Raw genomic sequence first — 19,440 nt, forward strand, 5'->3', positions numbered from 1 at the left:
TCACGCTTTTTATGAAACACCCACTTTGATTGGCTGTTGTCACAGACATAATTTTCACATTAAGTATAATACAAGCTACGTTAATAGGTCGTTCATTTCGGCTCACGCTGAGAGTGAGACAGGCATGATGAAATCGCTTATTCCTTGGTAAGTAGTAGTTAATGTTTTAATTAATCGTAGTTTGGGAGATTAGATTTGTTCATCTCATCTAAGTGTTGTAAAACGCTCACCAGTCAACATTTACTACTATTCCAACTTATTTTTGTTTTCCCTTCTTAAAACGTTTAAAATTTTTTAATAATAATTTGCTTGCAATTCTCTGCGGATGCAATATGAATGAATGAAGATTTCGACGAGTCCAATCGAAATGAAAACATTGAAGGTTTTGACAATAATTTCTTTCACTATTTTTTCAGTCAGTGCATTTTGTACCGTATTGCCATTTCATATATGGTTTTGGTTGTATTCCTGTAAGCGCAATCCGTGACAGGCATTTGTATAATAAGTTTAATCTTTTTTTTTTAAGTTTAAAGGGTCTTTGTGCTTTTGGTAGGACAAAAAACACAATGTCCACAGCTTTACGTTAAACTTACACAGTTTTAAGATAGTGATCATAGAAAGCTTCTCTGAAAATATTACTTGCTGAGGTGCTGTAGTTTTTGAGAAATGAGTAAAACAATGTCATGAAAATAATTTTCATCTCAGTGATCAGGAGACGAAAATTATTTAAGCATGTAAAACGTATTTTCATGACATTGTTTTACTCATGTCTCAAAAACTGCAGCACCTCAGCATGTAATTATTTCAGGGAAGCTTCATTTTTTTCAAACAAGGTAGAATGTAAATCTGTGGACCTTTTGAAAAAGTACCCAAATCCTTTAAAGCGTGAAGTACAAGCGTTTTTGGTTTCTTAACCAGTTTTTATACTTTTGGTTTTTTCATTTTGCCAGGGTTGTACTGTTACTCCTTCTTGTATCTATTGTTTCTGCTCGACACAATGAAGAAAGTGACGAAGCAGAAGACTTTGCGGATGATATTAAAATATTGGAAGATCTAGAGGACCTCATCTTGAGACAGGGAAATATTGAAGCCTACATCCACCATGAAGGAGGTGGGATTGTTTATTGTATTTATTTATTTATTTATGTTATTGTAAATTTTTAGACATAAACGTAATGATGACAAGTTTGACAGGGGCTGTCAAGCTTATACACAAGTATAAAACCTGTCGTCTTGAGATGTGTAAAACGGACCCCTGCCAACGATAATGTTATAATCAATGTAAATATAATCATTATCACCAATTGATGCTTCGGGCATATTATAATGGGGTTGGCCAAACCACGCCGTTGACACTGGAAACTTTACAGGCAATATATTGCAAGACTTGTTTAACCTTTCGTTTATTTTAGATGTATATACAATAAATTTCACAATTTTGTTTCAAAGGGTGGTCGCCTTTGTGAGATCTCGCCGAAAGTCCGGAGAAAATATGTCCACGCAGGAAGAATAATTCATAGAAATACGCAATTTGAAAAAACGTTACGCGGTAACGGGTCTCAGATTTAAAGTTTGGAGCAAAGCAAGTGTCTTTTTTTTTTTTTTTTTTTTTAGTTTACATAGCCACATTAAAGGAACACGTTGCCTTGGATCGGTCGAGTTGGTCTTTGAAAAGCGTTTGTAACCGTTTTTTATAAAATGCATATGGGTAGAAAGCTGTTGTAAAAGTAGAATACAATGATCCACACAAACATGCCTCGAAATTGCGTGGTTTTCCTTTTACCTCGTCGACTAACACGTCGGCCATTTATGGGGGTCAAAATTTTGACTCCCATAAATGGCCGACGGTGTTAGTTCGCACAGTAGAAGGAAAACCACGAAATTTCGAGAAAAACTTGTGTGGATCATTGTATGCTACTTTTAAAATATCTTTCCAACCATATGCATTATATTAAAAACGGTTACAAACGCTTTTGTTTTGACCAACTCGTCCGATCCAAGGCAACGTGTTCCTTTAACTTCGAATTGACACGTTTCTCAAAATGCTATATACTATCAATAGTTGCAACATGAATCATAAGTTTGTATCCCTGTATTATGTTTCGGGGAGGACACTTTTACAAACTGCCTCTCCTGACAGACTCCAGCCTTTTTCAAAAACCTTTTTGTCTTAGGGTAAATTTCTATAGTGACTTAATATCAGTCAGCCTGTTCCCCACTCATTAATGTTTAAACCAACTAATAGGAAATCAAATGATCATGGTGAGCCACACACCAAAGTCCTGAATTTCATTGAATAATCTTTTAGTTTTTTAGACGGCAAGTTTTCAATTCGTTGTTCTACTACACAGCTGGACACGGACCAAACGGCCGCTCTCCAAAAAACCTACTGCATCAGTTTAGCAGTATCAAAACATCGCCCGCAGCTGTACGGAAACTCAAGAAACTGTGGAAGAAGCTGGAACGAAAGAACGGTCCTTTGGCTAAATTGTAAGCAGACTTAAAATTCTTCCCTGTTTAATCCTCATTTTTAGCATTCGAAATCACACTCCCTCCTTGTCACAAGCTAGACTACCATCTGTTCACTTAGCCACGGCAGGGCTGATATTTCACGGAGCCAACAAAAGTGATTGCCTCCTTGCCCCATGTTCATTGCCTTGGTGCCCTTGAAATACTCCAGTAGAAATGCACAATTTCCTTATGTAGGGTGCCCTTTACCAAGGAGAAAATGTCATTGCCTTTTCAAAAACGAAGCATACAGGTCTGCAACGGGACAAATTTGTATTGGGATTATTTTTAGAACTGCTTTGACAAATCTGAATGAGACCTCTGCCTACTTAATTGGCATCTTATATTACGTGTATAATTAATCGCATTCTGAGGGTTTATAAGACGATCCAGTGCAATCTGATGCCAGCCATGCCAAAAACGATGGGGGTGTATACCCCCGAAAGACAAGTGGATTATTTAACGTGCAGTTAACAACATGCGACACCTATAGGCTTAAAGTCCTATACCCGAAGGACAAATAAATATCAAGTGTTGCTCAATGGCACATTAAGTGCTATACGACCAAGGCCACATTTCATACAGCTGCAAAGAGTTGCTTAAAGCACAAACAAATGTTGCTTACCAGAATAAGGTTACTAGCAAAAGTAGTTTGTCGCATTTAAAATGTGTGACTGGTATACTGCTTTCTTTTTCTCAGCAGAACGTTTTTAATCACCATTTTCTGCCTAAGCAGTTCTTTCTAGTTGGCCCTGCACCCGCGCACCTACATCGCGGCGTCACAAGAACTATTCAGCCACACAACATTTTAACAATTATGTATTAATTGTTACATTAAAAAAAAAAATCTTTCCTAGAACTCCTAACTATGACATGGACAAGATCCAATCGAGTATCATGGATGTATTAGGAAGAGCTGCCGTAACCTCGACCAAACACTGTGATGATACAGTTCCGTATCGCTCAATTGACGGAACGTGTAATAACATCGATAACCCGGAGCAGGGTTCAGCCGGAACCCCCCTGCTGAGGGTGGTCGACAATGCGTATGATGATGGTAAGTACGAATGGCAATTCTTATATTTGTTTATGTACACAAACTGACCTCATAGATCCCCTTGTTCAACCCCAAAGAAACTATTCCACTAACTTCCAGTCAGATATTCCGGGTTCCGAGGGATATGGTGGCTTTGTACGGCCGGTGACCCGGAATCGATGTCAACATAACCCATAAATGGGTAGAACTATACGCTCAATCTGGGTTAAAATAAAATCTTTGTATCCAGCTTTCTGGTCCCTTGCCAAAAAATATGGGCTAGGTCCTGTCCACGCGAACCAGAATCTGGGTGAGTCCGGAAGTTTTTCAGAGTAGCGGGAAAATTGTACTGGGGAATAAGCCAACACTGTCAAAAATAACACACGACAAAACTTCAGGTTTGATACTTGACGGAGGCATTGAACGCACTGGTCATTGCCTTTGTGCCCTTGAAATGCTCCAGAAGAATTTTATAATTTTCACAAAGGGTGCCCTTTACCAAATAGAAGTGCATTGGTGCCCTTCCCCTTTCAAAAACGAAGCATACAGGGCTGACACGGTATAGATCAATTTGGGTTATGATTCAACTGAACAAGGATTATCTACACAATAACAAATGTTGTTCAAATCCGTAAGCTTATGAGTGCAGTGGTATGAAAAGCTCAAATAAAACAATGATTTGATTGTTATTAAACGGAACGATAACAGGTATATTTCTCACGAGTATTAACACCATAATAGTATCGATTCAAAGCGTGAAATACCGGCAGGGCAGCTTTTATTCCCAGAAAAAAAAATCGAAGAAGATTACATCAATTGCCCGTTTAGCAGATTTTATGGCTTGATCAATACATTGGCGGAAATGTAACCATGATTTTAGACGATTATAACAAAACAATATCAATAAAATAAGTTGGAAATACAGGCTCAAATCTAGAGCAGTGGCGTCGTTAATTAAATCGATGTACATTTGAACCTTGTCATCCAGTTATCCAAGGGCGTGTGAAAACATTGGTTTCATTATATTCAACCTTTTGTTTATTACCCATTCAACTGGAAGGGGCGACTAGCTGTCACCATTTTTGTTTTAGTTATGTCTTGATACTGTGTCACACTTGACATCAAATTACATCAAATTACATACGCTCTGCACCGTTATGTAACAACTGTAACAACAAGAGAATAAACTCTTATTTATGTTGTCATGGTTTCAGGTATATCCAGTCCACGCACTGCGTCATTCTACTACGTGGATGCATTGCCCAACGCACGAGACGTCTCAAACAGTGTCTTCGATTCAAGAACTAAAACCAACCAGTGGTTCACATCCCTAGGGATTCATTTTGCTCAACTGATTGATCATGATCTCGTTGCAGTTGAAGCTCAAGAGAGTAAGAGTTTAAATGGTCTTTAGCATATTAATATTTATATCAGTCGGATCCACTGATCTCTAATACTATAGACTGACTGTAGTGCGTTCATTTAAGTCACAACGGACGCCATTTTGAAACGCCCGAAACTGCACATTTTTGTGTGCATACAATCCCGTTTTTAACCAACATTATTTAGCAAAACGCCTGCTTGTGTGGCAATTAACTGCAATATTTATGTTTGTTGAAAGAAATTCTATCTATTTTTCGCGAGTGTTGAATTTGGGGGATTTTCATGTTGAACAGTTCATTTACGAGCTTCGAAGTGTGACGACAAATGTTCAAGCTATAAAAATTTTGATCGTGTGTTATACATTGAAAACCGTATCTGAAAATGGTTTTACGTTTTCCCCCAGTTGAATGCGGAGAATGTGACGTTCAGAATGAGTGTTTCGCAATCACAATCGAAGACGATGACCCAGTGTTTGGCGGGGCCCAGACATGTTTTCCGTTCACCAGATCAGATCATGACAGTAGCAGTCCAGGGGTCCGTCAGCAACTGAACTCTATCACGACGTGGCTGGATGCATCATTCGTGTATGGGTCAGATAAAAAGACTGCACAATCTCTGATTGATGGTAAAAATGAAATTTAACCTTTAAACTAACAACATCTCTGATTATCATTCAACCGGCCAATGTTAGGTTACTAAGTTATTTTATTCCTTAACCATCTCAGCTCCCTTGTGAGAAGCAGGATGCGCTGTATAAAGATCGCATATCTAGTCAATTCAGTAACAAGAAGACACAAGACATAACACAAGAAACTTTGTTACTCTCTAAAAAAAAGAAGGAACCATCTTTGTGTATGCACATGGTACCCTTTAACACCTTGGTGCAGAGAAGCAATTATGGTTAAGTGCCTTGTCCAACAGTACAAGGTTAAGTGCATTGTCCTACGGTACAATGTGGGTGTAATGGCCAGGACTCGAACCCACACTCTGCTGACTTAGCCATCACCAGAACTTGGATCATTTGCACTATAGACACGTTTATTAAAAATCACAAACATGCCTGCTACTATAAGCTTGAATGTCACTTTCATTTTGTTTTATTTCAGATGACAAACCATCATCCCTAAAACATCTGACAGACGAAAAGACTGGTCGAGATCTACTGCCTCCAAATAAAGATCTGGAAGCATGTGCCGGAGTAGATGAGGAAGCTGGTATCTACTGCGGTCTCGCCGGGGACGGTCGGGTCGCTGAGCAGCCTGGCCTTACCTCCCTCCACACCCTGTTCCTAAGAGAACACAACCGCATAGCTAAAGAACTCCGGGATCAAAATGATGAGTTAAGCAACCAGGAAATCTACCAACAAGCTCGCAAGATTGTGGGTGCAGAATGGCAACACATTATTTACAATGAATTCCTGCCACATATCACTGGTGCAGAGCTGTACAACTCAGCCAACCTTGGTCCTACAGCGGAACACCAATATGACCCTGACGTCGATGCCTCCATTGCTAATGTGTTCTCTTCAGCTGCTTTTCGCTTCGGGCACACGTTGGTACCAGACTCAATTAGTCGTGCACCCAAAAACTATCGCACCAAACAAATTAAACAAATTGAAATGAGGGAAGCTTTCTTCAATGCAACGTATATGTTTGATACATCTATTCCTGATGGTGCAGTGGATTCTATTTTAAGAGGAATGACTGTTCAGAGACTGGATAAAGTGGATCGACATCTCGCATCTGCAATTACTGAAAATCTGTTTGGAGAACCACTCACAAAAGGGTAATAAAAGTGGGCAAAAGATAATATATCTTCCTGTAAGAAATGACTTTACGTCGGTGAAGAGAAAAACTAGCATCTATTGTTTATTATCCCCCAGTGCAATTTGCATAATGTACTACTTCAAGCTTGCACTAATTGCTCAGACAGTTTGGTGGATGAAAATCCCCCAGTGCAATTTGCATAATGTACTACTTCAAGCTTGCACTAATTGCTCAGACAGTTTGGTGGATGAAAATAGTTTGATCTTGAATCTATTCTCGGCCCTCACCAACCTGGATGGTCTAATTTCGCAAAAAGTAGTTAAAAAGTGATTAAGCTCACCAGAATAAGGTTTATACATGTACTATTTCGAATGGTATCCTTGCTATACAGCAGATTCCTGCTTTTAAAAGCAGCTCTATGAAATTGAGCCCTTACTCGCAATAAAAAAAAACTTTCTCTATACTAATTCTCATTTTCTGCTTGCTCAATTTATTGTGGATATTCGGTTCAAGTTTGATAACACTATACATTCATTGACCTTTTCAGAGATGGATTTGACCTTGCATCGTTGAATATTCAACGGGGGCGTGACCATGGCATCCCGAGCTACACTGTGATTAGAGAAAAGTATTGCGGCTTCGAACCCATTCAGACTTACAATGATTTAAAGAAAGTCATGCGCTCCAGAAACGTCAACGCACTGAGGAGGGTTTACGGGTAGGTTTATTCAGATGATGACGATCAAATCATCGAAACGTCGAGCTGTTTACAAAACCGGATTTTCGACACCGCCACAACTCATAAGATATACTTTATTTATTGTGTTGAAGAGGTTTAACAGAAATACAAAACTGAAGCGCGACCACCTTTTGAATTGAAATGTTCAAATGTTAATTTTTATGCAGCTACATCAATGATTAAAGCTATTTAAACAACAAAGGTATAGACCTACAATGCCTTTAATAAGTTTAAAAGCTCAAAATCTGCCCAAGTTTCAGCCAAATAACTTTCTCGTACTCTGACTATGAGCCAAATTCAATGATTGTATCATCAAATGCACTTCCCCCTAATGTTCGCCTATAAATGAATAATTCTTCCCGCGTGGATAATCGCTCAGGAGTTTCGGCGATATCTCAAAAACGCAACCACCTTTTGCAGAGAAACTTTCACACAATTCCTAAGGCACAGCCTCCAAAGTTACCCTGTCTGCCCCACTGATTCATGGCTTCAATGAACTAATCTTTTCAATTCTGTTCTGAACATTCCAGGAGGCATGGATTGGAAGACATCGATGCTTTTGTTGGTTTCATTCTGGAAAAACCTCTTCCCAATGCTCTGGTGGGACCAACCTTGGCTTGCATATTCGCGGACCAATTCAAACGACTCAAATTCGGAGACCGTTTCTTCTACAAAAATCCGGACCAATTTACATCAGGTATAATATATCATCGGTGACAATTTGACCCACAGTTCTAATATGGAATATGGAAATAACATTCTAATTAATTGCCTCATCTAAAATATTTTTCGAACAAAAGTGTTGCCAATATTATAACGACAAAGCTAGATAGCCCCGTGTCTCAGGGAATTCGATCTGCCGGAAATTCTGTTCCCCTTATAAAGGGAAATTAACATGGGCTGGAGGAGATATCAAAAGAGGGCGCTATCAGAAAAAGTTTGTATAAACAGTTCGCAATACAGGCACGTACACATCTGGAGGTCGTTGGTTCAAGTCAAGTTTTTAATTCTTTGTTCGACCCTAAGTCATTAAAAATATTATTTCAGCACATCCTAAATGATTTGTACGACATTATTAATATAATTTATTCCTTTTGAAAAGATGAAATGGAGGAGTTTGTTTACACAGTTCGCCTTACAGGCACGGTCATCTGGAGGTCGTTGGTTCAAATCCCACTCTATTATGATCATGTTTTGTATTTCTCTGTTCGACCCCAAATCTTTAAAAAATATTATTTCAGCACATCCTAAATGATGTGTACGACATTATTAATATAATTTATTCCACTTGAAAAGATGAAATGGAGGAGATTGTATACACAGTTCGCCTTACACTTACAGGCACTAGTACATCTGGAGGTCGTTGGTTCAAATCCCACACTATTATGGTCATGTTTTTTAATTCTTTGTTCGACCCCAAGTCATTAAAAATATTATTTCAGAACATCCTAAATGATGTGTACGACATTATTAATATAATTTATTCCTTTTAAAAAGATGAAATGGACGAGATTGAGAAGGTGACCATGGCAAGATTGATGTGTGATAACATTGAAGGCATCACTGAAATCCAGCCCTATGTGTTTATGCCGAACAAGAAGTTCCAGAAGGCTGTAGATTCTGGTGACAGGTTAGAGACAATTCCTTTCAAATCATCAACTTTAAATATTGCTTATAATTGTATAAGAAGGCTATCCAGCTATCATTTTTTAGACCTTTAACGTGATGCTTCAAGCTCTGCATCGGGTACAAGTAAATATAGCAACAGCTACAACAATGACTGTGTAAATAACTCTTGGGAGAGAGTTTGCTCTCGACGTTTCGAGCAGTATGCTCTGCTTGTCTTCAGGGGCAGTAATATGTATAGATACGGCTACAACATTGACTGTGTAAATAACTCTTGGAAGAAAGTTGGCTCTCGACGTTTCGAGCAGTATGTTCTGCTCGTCTTCAGGGGCAGTAATAACTATGACAATACGGCTACAACAATGACTGTGTATATTACTTTTTGGGGAGAGTTGCTCCAAAATGAGCCGTTGTTGTGGTCTCTGCTCGTCTTCAGAGTCAACAATCCTCCCTTAAATGCAGTGGACACTATTAAAAATTACTGAAAATAATTATTGGCATTAAACCTTTCTTGCTAACGAGTAATGGGGAGAGGCTGGTGATATAAAACATTGTGAGGAACGGCTCCCTCTGAAGTGGAGTTGTTTGCGAGAAAGAAGTTAGTATTTTTCCCCGAATTTGATTTTGAGACCTCAGATTTGGAATTTAAGGTCTTGAAATCAAGCATCTGAAAGCACACACCTTCGTGTGACCAGGGTGTTTTTTCTTTCATTATTATCTCGCAACTTCGACGCCCAATTGAGTTCAAATTTTCACAGGTTTGTTCTTTTGGAAAAGTTTCCGTATGGCGCCACCACTTTTTCATTCGAAATAAAATAATATAGTATCTAATTTACCTGATTGACATATCCCTTTTTGTAAAAATGAGTGAAAAAGTGGTGGCGCCATACGGAAAGTTATCCGTTCTTTTATGCATATGTTTAGATACACCAAGCGAGAAGACTGGTCTTAGACAATTACCAACAGTGTCCAATGTCTTTAAGTAATTTTTCACATGGTAGCAGCTGATATAGTCACTTCTAAATAAGAATCAACGTGAGGAGTTTTCGCACCTCTGGTCTTTCTGTTACGAAGTCACAAATCCAACGGAATAACTATAAGAGAAATTAAGGGAAATACCGCACTTGAATAATTAAGGAGTCAAGGTTTAGAACAACCATTATCTGCTTTATATTTTGTTGTTCTAAACCTTTAAATAAAAACCCAGCGTTTCGAAAATATATTAAAATAAGGGGAAGTTGAATTACTTAAAAAACAATGAGAAATTTAATACAATGAAAATAATTGAATGCAATGAAAATAATTGAATGCAATGAAAATGGAGGGTGGTGGTAACGGAACGCGTGAAAATAGGTGAGAAACATACCTCAGTTGGGATATGAAGTTCCGAGCTGCCATGGTCCAGTCGTGGGCGGAACTGCGAGGTGTTCTACTGGGCTGTCATCACTGTAGACGGTGGTATGTACCGGCAAGGACTCGGTACGGTCAGCAGGACATATAAGAAGTCACCGGCAAATGCCTCATGGCTGCTAGCCTGGCAGTTGAAGTTCTCATCCGTCCGTTTCTGGAAACCAAAACAAAGAATCTGCCGAGTAGCAAGCATTGTCCATCCTTTCAAACAACCGATTTCGTGTGGAATTCCAATGATCTTCTGGTATGCGATTGGGGACAATGGGTCAGCAAGACGAGAACCGCGACCCCTATTAACATGATGGGACTTGGCGTTAAAAAAACTATACAAACCCGAATTCTTAACACAACTATAAACTCGAATTCTACACAACTGTAAACTCGAATTCTTAACACTTCTCAGACCCGACACCAAGATTAAGCATGTCTCTTATACAGCCCCAAACACCATGCCTTGAATAACACAGGGGCGCGGCCCGCGGCCCAGAAGGCCACGGCCGTCGTCCCCGCAGTAGAGGCATAGGTGCCCCTTCAAAGGTTTCTCATAAACCTTTAGATTTTCCAATTAGAAGTGCCCTTTGCATCAAAATGGAAATGGTCTTGCCATGCCATGGCCTCTCAGAGCAAAGATGAACTACCAGGCCAACTATTAATAACTAAACACGATGGCGTAACATAAAGAAGCATCATAATTGTTCAAAACAAATATTAAAAAATAAATAAATCATATGTCGTTTCAGGACGGGAAACATTGGGGGGAAGGAAATGCTTACAGTTGGAAAGACGATTTAAATAGAATACAATGATCCGCAGAAATGCCTCGGAGTTGCACGGTTTTCCTAAATCGTCGTGACATGGACTAACACGGCACGCCATTTTGTGTGGTCAATTATTGTTTGACTCCACAAAATGGCCGACCGTGTTGGTTCACAAAGTAAAGGAAAACCGTGCCATTTCGAGGCGTATTTGTGTGGATCATTGTATTATACTTTAAAATCATCTTTCTAACCTTTTTTTTATATTTTTTATATGCCTTTTTACGATTGGCAGTAATAGTAAAACCTCGCGACTGTTTAAGGGTGCTATTATGGAAATATTGACTGCTATGAGGGGCACAGTTAAAATTATAGGCCCAAGGTGATGTCAAAACCTTGACTATGCCCGAAGCAAAGCTGCAGGCATAGCCATGGTTTTGACATCACCGAGGGCCTATAATTTTAACTGTTCCCCGATTATTAAGCAGTCAATATTTCTTTTATATACCGAATAAAGATTCTTCTAATCAACAACACTGACTATACGTTGAAAGGTCGTCTTCGAAAAAAGTTCGCGCCGTGACACGAAACGCTATAGTCGTACATTATACATAATCATAGTTGCGTTATTTTCGAGGCAGGAATAGTCAATTGACTATGGGCATAGTCACTCTGCCGTCATCTTGATAGAAAAAGGGGGCATAGCTATTTCCATGACTCCATTTTTAACCAATCAGATAATAGGATTCTATACATGAGGTATATAAACAGCATTATGGTTAATATACTGATGACCACATTATTTCATATTCCAAATCACATTGAACATTACTTTGAAAAACGTATCCTCTCCCCCTCTTGTTTTTTTTTTAAGATACTACAACTCTTTTTATGAGTACAGCCGTTCTGGGTTCTGGCCGCACGAGGATTCCTTCATTCTATCTGGAATGAACAACAGGCGAGCTAGATGCGACCGCCCTGACCTGATACCGAGGATGGATCTCGCCAAACTATTCACCATGAAGCACAAACGAGATCTTGAGGACGAGCCGTAGTGCAATCATGAATAACAGTCACCCTGAGCAAAATCAGGAACCCATGACCCAAATGGGTTGTTGTGTGATTGAGTGCAGGATCATAGAAACGGAAAATACAGCATGACGACAAACCAATCACTAAAACTAACAATTATTTTGGTTGATTACTTTGATTATTAAAGGCACTACTGGTACTAATTTTCATTAGGCCCACTCAAATGAGTAGCATAAAAACTTAACTTTAAAACGAGCCGTGGAGAGCTGTTTATAGCATAAAACATTGTGAGAAACGACTCCCTCTGAAGTATTAAACGTAGTTTTTGAGAAACTTCTAACTCAAATGTTTGAATTGAATTCGAGACCCAGCTCATATGTCTAGTTCAATGCACCTAAAAGCACACATTGTGCGACCGACAAAGGTGTTTTCCACGTTATTCTCTCACAACTTTGACGACCAAATGAGTTCAAATTATCACAGGTTTGTTATTTCCTGAATGTTGGGATACACCAAGTGAGATTAATTGGTCTTTGAAATGTGTCCAGTGTCTTTAAACAGAGTCGTTATCTTTCATAACCTACTATTATTGTTTTGTAAACAATAGGCCTGTTGTAGTTCTCTGTATATGTTGGGGGCGATCGGTCAATCTGTGCGATCAACCGATCGCGCTGCGCTATTGAAATATCTATTGCGCAGCAATAGGTCGATCGCGCAACAATCGGTCGATCGCGCAACAATCGGTCGATCGCGCAACAATCGGTCGATTGCGCAACATTCGGCAACGAACATGCGCGATCAACCGATCGTGCGGGATTGGCTCGGCGCGATCAGCCGATTGTGCAGGAATGATTTTGCGCGATCTGCCGATTGTGCAGGAACGGTTATGAGTGATCGGCCGATTGTGCAGGAATGGTTTTGCGCGATCGGCCGATTGTGCAGGAATTGTTTGGCGCGATCCGCTGATGTTCAGGGGCCGAATTCACAAAGATGTAACATTGATTGTAACTGCAAATCAACCGTAGTGTGACGTCACTATATAAATCACTATGGTGACACTGAAAATGTCCTGCTATGAATTTTATTGCTTTGATAAATCGCCCCAAGGAATAGTTTACCTGTACGATCGGTCGAACGCGCGAAACCATTCCTGCACGATCGGTCGATCGCGCAAACCCATTCCTGCACGATCGGTAGATCGCGCAAAACCATTCCTGCGCGATCCGCTGATAACGGGAAAAAATACTCGTAGCGCAATCGGTCAATCGCGCAAAGATGTCATTGCGCGATCGACCGATTGTTGCGCGATCGACCGATTGTTGCGCGATCGACCGATTGCTGCGCGACCAATTGATCCTAATTTGATCGTTCATCGGTTGATCGCGCAAATTGACCGATCGCGCCCAACATTATACATTAGTCAACTCAAAGGTTTAACATTCTTCTTCTTCAGCAACTTGTGTGGAACGGTGAACTTGTTTTTGTTTCGTTCTGGAGTGTGCTTGAATTAGTAGTGATATCGGGTAACTGTTCATTATCTACCTATAACAAAGGAAACAGGTCTATCTATTTTAAAGACAATGGACACGATTGGTAATTGTCAAAAGACCATTCTTCTCACTTGGTGTATCTCATCTCAACATATGCATAAAGTAGCAAACCTGTGAAAATTTGACCTTGGTTGGTCGTCGAAGTTGCGAGATAACTATGGAAGAAAAGAACACCCTTGTCACACGAAGTTGTGTGCTTTCAGATGCTTGATTTCGAGACCTCAAATTCTAAACTTGAGGTCTTGAAATCAAATTCCTGGAAAATTACTTCTTTCTCGAAAACTGCGTCACTTCAGAGGGAGCCGTTTCTTACAATGTTTTATACCATCAACCTCTTCCCATTACTCGTTACCAAGTACGGTTGTATACTAATAATTATGTTGAGTCATTACCAATAGTGTCCACTGCCTTTAAAGGAGAGAAACATAACACTTTATAGGTCCATGGTTGAACACCACTCCAGCACGGTCATCCGGACATTGAAAAGTGTGACTTCAATTCAATAAACATGTTGATTTTATGATGGCAGTTACAAATACAGGTACAGGTTGTTTACAATTATTGTGCAGGTGTGACTGTGAATAAATAACTAATGCCACACAATATACAACACCACACAAATCTTCGTATAGCATTCCACAAACAATCAAACCAATCATGTTTTGGAAAAAAGTGGAGCATATTTCTAGTATTGTATGCCTTTACCTATGACAGACAATGACCTTTTGAGCAGTCAGGATAAAAGAAAACAATGATAGAGACCACAGACCAGATAGTTAGATGTTTGTAAGATGACTGTTGCTTGCACCAAAATATGAAAAACAATTATTGTTTGTGAGAATCACATGCAAGACTAGTGCTAGACATAGAGGCTCGATGCAAAGATAACGCAAGTTTTTATACTATAGTTAGAAACTTCTTTAGCAATATAATACGGGCCTACGGCAAAAACCCCTCGAGGTCCAGTCCAACCCTGGCACCCTGCCTCCAAGAAAACACATTACATTGCCACTGTCCTGACCGCCATGTCCGGCCCCCGTACACATCACACATTTTTTACAATACAACGTTATAACTTCAATGTACCGATCTCCAATGTCAACCAACCTGTCCGAACAAACCAACAAACAAGTTTTAGCTTTTATTCCACACACTATAAATGGGTGATACCTGTGCACCACGGCATCTAGATACACACAAAGAATCTACCAGCTATTTCCTTACAAACTTATCAATACAATAAACAAACAAATCCTAACTTACCGATGTTTTGTGATGAAAAACCATCGTGAGCAGACGATCCGAAATGTCAAAACCGTATTATTATTTTTTGGACACATGTTAACGAAAAGCGCCCCTCTCGATTAATAAAAATTAATGTTAACGATTTTAAAGAGAGCGCTCTCTCTTGACATAAAAAATAATTACACGAATTTGAATACAGCGCCCTCATGGTCGAACAATTATTGACATAAATTGAAGACAGCGCCCTCAGCGTCGAGTAAATATTTTGAGGTTTTGGAGGAAAAAGGGGACAAAAACAGAAAAAACCTCATAATTTCTTTATTTTTGGGTGGCTTCGCCATGGGTGGCTTTGAGATAGAATTCGATGGTTAACCAATTACCTACAACCATTGTTTTCTTTCTTTTTTGTCAAATTAATAACAAATAGTTCAGTTAACATTAATTTGTAAACTATTTTGATATTCTGAAAAGCTTCCAGACGTACCCATTGAATTTTTCTACACATAAAAGTGGGATCAAAACAAGTTAGAAAGACCACTTATGAGGGCATAAAAAATGACAACAAACTGAAAACAAACTACAATGGATGGATTCTGAGGCAGACTTTATGACTTTTAATAACATTTTTTGGAAATAGTCTTTATAAAAACATTAACCCTCCATTGAGATTGCTAAAATACCTTTTAGTTTTTAGTTTTTAGTTGTTCTATGGCTGTTACAGACCTGATTCCAGATCCACAGTATTGAGAATCGAAATAGGAAAAATTCTACATTATAAACAAATGATTTTATAAATAATTTCCCCTGAAATTATTGACCATACTTTGTTTCTAATTTCACCAAAGCTCGGGGCTTGGGCGTAACACTGTAGTACACCAGGGTTCAACCCAAAATACATCCATCCACAACAAAATGTAGTCCACAATCATTAAAATTATCAGTTTTAGAGAGCTGTTTCTTAGTGAGCACTTTTTTTTTAAATGTCCACAAAAGAGCTTATTTCAATTGCTGCAATCAAAACAAGCAAAACTATTTTGGTCAGTCTTTAAATGCTATTTTTCCTAAACATGGTTTTCTTAACTTTAGTTTGACACTTTTCATAGACAGAGCTTTAAAAAGCATGGGTTTTATAATCACTGAAGTTTAGAAAACCAAAAGTGTTCAATAATGTTGAAAAAATAATAGTAATAGGAAATAATTTTTTTTAACTGTATGAATAGAAAGTGCCACACTGCGTACCTTGCCTGTCAGGAAATTAAACACTTAAACAATGATGTTCTTACTTGGAACAATAAACAAAGGATTAAGCAAAGGATTAAGTTATCCAGCATGATAGATAATATGTAGTTTTCTTTTCTTAAGAAACTTTGTATTTACTTAGTTTAATAATGCATTTGAAAACTGAAGGCACACTTCGGCTCCTGGCATTTTGATGTCAAAAAAACTCAGCAAGCTCACAACCTTATAATTGCAAGACCAAGGCTAACCACTAACCTAAGGTTAGCTTGGTAGGATTCGAACCCACAACCTTGTGATTGCAAGTCCTGCAGTCTAACCACTAACCTAAGGTTAGCTTGGTAGGATTCGAACCCACAACCTTGTGATTGCAAGTCCTGCAGTCTAACCACTAGACCAAGGTAAGCTTGGTAGGGTTCGAACCCACAACCTTGCGGTTGCAAGACCAAGTCTAACCACTAAGCTAAGGTTAGCTTGGTAGGATTTGAACCCACAACCTTGTGATTGCAAGTCCTGCACTCTAACCACTGGACCACCACAGTGACTTTATACACTCTCTCTACATCCAGGCTTCCCATCCAAAGTACACACGGCCCAATAGATTAGGATCTGTTGCTTGGTCTATCAGACAGGCAACCTGTGTCTCAACGGTAAGACCAGACTCAGGGCATGACGCACGGATGTTATCCTTCCGATCGCCTTGCACCACATTCTTGAAGGCTTTGAATGCAACATTCCGACTGTGGCCAAGGGTCACCTCACGTCTGCAAAGTAAAGGTCAGGGAGAAAAATGTGTTAAGAAGGTTTAAAGCTTTAAAGAACAGGTAGGAAAGGTAGTGGATTTTGCTTTACTAGCCAGGCTCCTAGTGGATGATACCCTTGCATACATTCTTATGGACTGTGAAGGGGGTAACCCTGTTTCAGCCCCAGGAGTAGTTGACGGCGTGTCCCTTGTGGCAGTAGGCCTATCCTAATGCATTCTGCTCAACCAACCAGGCTCTTAGTGGAAGATACCCAAGCCTACATCCTTACAGACTGTGAAGGGGGTAACCCTATTCCAGCCCCAGGAGTAGGCGACAGTGTGTCCCTGATGGCAGTAGGATTCAGTGCATTCTGTTCTGTCAGCCAAGCTCCTAGTGGATGATACCCTTGCTTACATTCTAACAGACTGTGAAGGGGGTAACCCTGTTCCAGTCCCAGAAGTACGTGGCAATAGAAACTTAATAAAATAAGATGTAATATTTAGGGTTTAAAGATTGCCTTACTTGGTTATGTCGGATGAGTTTGCTCCTTGTAATTTCCTTTTTGCATAGTTGACTTTTTCTTTAGGGTACCAAGCTTCGTCTTGACTACTTCCGTCTACCTCAGTCTGGCCTTCAGTTATCTGGCCTGCATCCCGTTGGGTCTTGGCTTGCTTGTTTGCATTGGACTGAGAATTGGCAGGAGAAGTATAAGAAACACAAACATTATACGACATATTAAATAATTCACAATGGATGAGCTATATAAATATGTTAGGTGTCAATGATGGAGACAAGAATTCCGCACTTGAGCGTATTTCACGGTTAGCAGGGAATGTTTCATTTTGGTGTACTCCTTGATAATAGGAATTCTTCACTTTAACAGCTAGCACAGAATGATGATCGTAAGCGCACAATTCGGCGGTAAGCAGAGCCATGAAATTGGGCCCTGCTGATGTAGCTGATCAAGAATTAGCATGAACATCTGACGTCACACATCGAGGCTCGTGAATAACGCCAGAGTGGCTTCTAGCATAGGTCAATCCACGTCCATCTTCACCTTTCACCTAGATCCATACGCACACAACCGCAAGTGTGTCGGCCAAACCTCACCTCGGACCAATCAAAACACAGATATAGAAAGCTTACGTCACTGCACAATTATCCAATGAAATCATTGTCTCTGATGAAATCACTGGTTCTAAAACAAGTACCTGTCCAGGGGATCAGTCTAATCTAGAATCAGAGTATGAGACTGTGTCGGCAACGGCCACTTCGGCTACAGCTACGGCTAGATCGCGCATGTCTGCCTATTTATCAACACTGGCAGATGTGCTGATCTAGCTGTAGCTGTTGCCAAAGTCGCCGTTTCGGACACGCCCTGACCCTTAGGTAGTACCCACCTTCCAGTCAAGCGAGGGCTCCTTAATGAAGACATCCATGGTGTTAATAAGCAGTTCATGGTTCTGTCTCAGGGCTCGTAAGGTGTGCACCATACTACTCTGTAAGATACCTTCTTTCTTGAATGGTAGCATGAGATTAACAATCTGTCGAGTCAATCTGAATGGCATCAGCTCAGGAACCGGCAGAAACTAAGAATGAAAGACAGAGTAGACTGGTCAAATCTTTGTACAGCTAAAAGCAATGGAATACACTATGAAAAAGCAGATGTAGATGTAGATGTCCTGATGTTACACAGGTTTGGTCGAGGGAGCCCGACAAGGTGTCATAGCCCAGCAGATATAAAGAGCACAGAACTCAAGCTCTTGTGATTCTGTTCAGCAGAGTATGGGTTCGGGAGTCGTGATACGTGTGTCCTTGAGCAAAACACTTAACTACATGTACATGCTTCCCTGCACCCAGGGATAAATTGGGAACTGCTAGGGCAGACATGATCCTTGTGATTAATTTAGCCGAGTATCGCATGTTTGTTGCACAGGCTGTATACTCTCCAGGGAGCTGAGATGGTTTAAGGAATGATTTAAGATGGTAAGCAGACGAACGTTAAGCAGAGCCATTAAACTGAGCCCAGGGCAGCAGTGGCTTACTTTGGTTAGCTATCAGGATATACTGGATGACAGTAGGCTAGACCAAAGGAAGGGATTGCTTTATGACGTTAACCCACTATCAACTGACCTGCGTTGCTGACCCAAAAGCGTGTCCAAAGTCAATACCAATCATGCCACCAGTCTTCAAACTGACTAAAAAGTTTGACAGGTGACGATCTCCAATTCCCAAGATGTACTGACAGATGCAGATAACAGCGTGGGTTCGCGCAAAGTGTGCCCTCAGTGTCAAGAAGGCTTCAGGAGATGCGCTTAGCTGCATAAAGGCTCTCCTGAAAAAAAATTGTTAACAGCAATAATCTCCTAATTAAAAAAATGAAGTGATAGCTTGATTAGGATTCTACCATT

At 39.9% G+C, this 19,440-nt stretch overlaps 2 protein-coding genes and 1 long non-coding RNA gene across 3 annotated transcripts in view; 2 read left to right on the plus strand and 1 right to left on the minus strand.

Annotated features, from left to right (window-relative positions):
• LOC139943859 (uncharacterized) overlaps positions 1-19,440 on the plus strand; it is a 295,369-nt gene that overhangs the window by 45,716 nt on the left and 230,213 nt on the right. The gene's annotated exons all lie outside the window — the stretch shown is intronic.
• Positions 128-12,884, plus strand: LOC139944088 (lactoperoxidase-like). The gene is made up of 11 exons (XM_071941045.1): positions 128-147; positions 951-1,111; positions 2,352-2,490; positions 3,366-3,565; positions 4,759-4,935; positions 5,331-5,552; positions 6,034-6,712; positions 7,241-7,411; positions 7,963-8,129; positions 8,930-9,062; positions 12,098-12,884. The coding sequence occupies exons 1-11, from the start codon at positions 128-130 to the stop codon at positions 12,276-12,278; spliced, it is 2,250 nt and encodes a 749-aa protein (XP_071797146.1). The 3' UTR covers positions 12,279-12,884.
• LOC139943853 (DNA-dependent protein kinase catalytic subunit-like) overlaps positions 15,638-19,440 on the minus strand; it is a 77,640-nt gene continuing 73,837 nt past the window's right edge. Inside the window, exons 87-90 of the mRNA XM_071940702.1 lie at positions 19,163-19,364; positions 18,430-18,618; positions 17,552-17,715; positions 15,638-17,050 (exon numbers count right to left, since the gene is read on the minus strand). Of these exons, the coding sequence (XP_071796803.1) occupies positions 16,846-17,050; positions 17,552-17,715; positions 18,430-18,618; positions 19,163-19,364 (760 nt within the window). The 3' untranslated portion in view covers positions 15,638-16,845. The remainder of the gene's footprint in view (positions 17,051-17,551; positions 17,716-18,429; positions 18,619-19,162; positions 19,365-19,440) is intronic.

The sequence above is a fragment of the Asterias amurensis genome, chromosome 11 (assembly GCF_032118995.1).
Source record: "Asterias amurensis chromosome 11, ASM3211899v1".
NCBI classification, from domain to species: domain Eukaryota; kingdom Metazoa; phylum Echinodermata; class Asteroidea; order Forcipulatida; family Asteriidae; genus Asterias; species Asterias amurensis.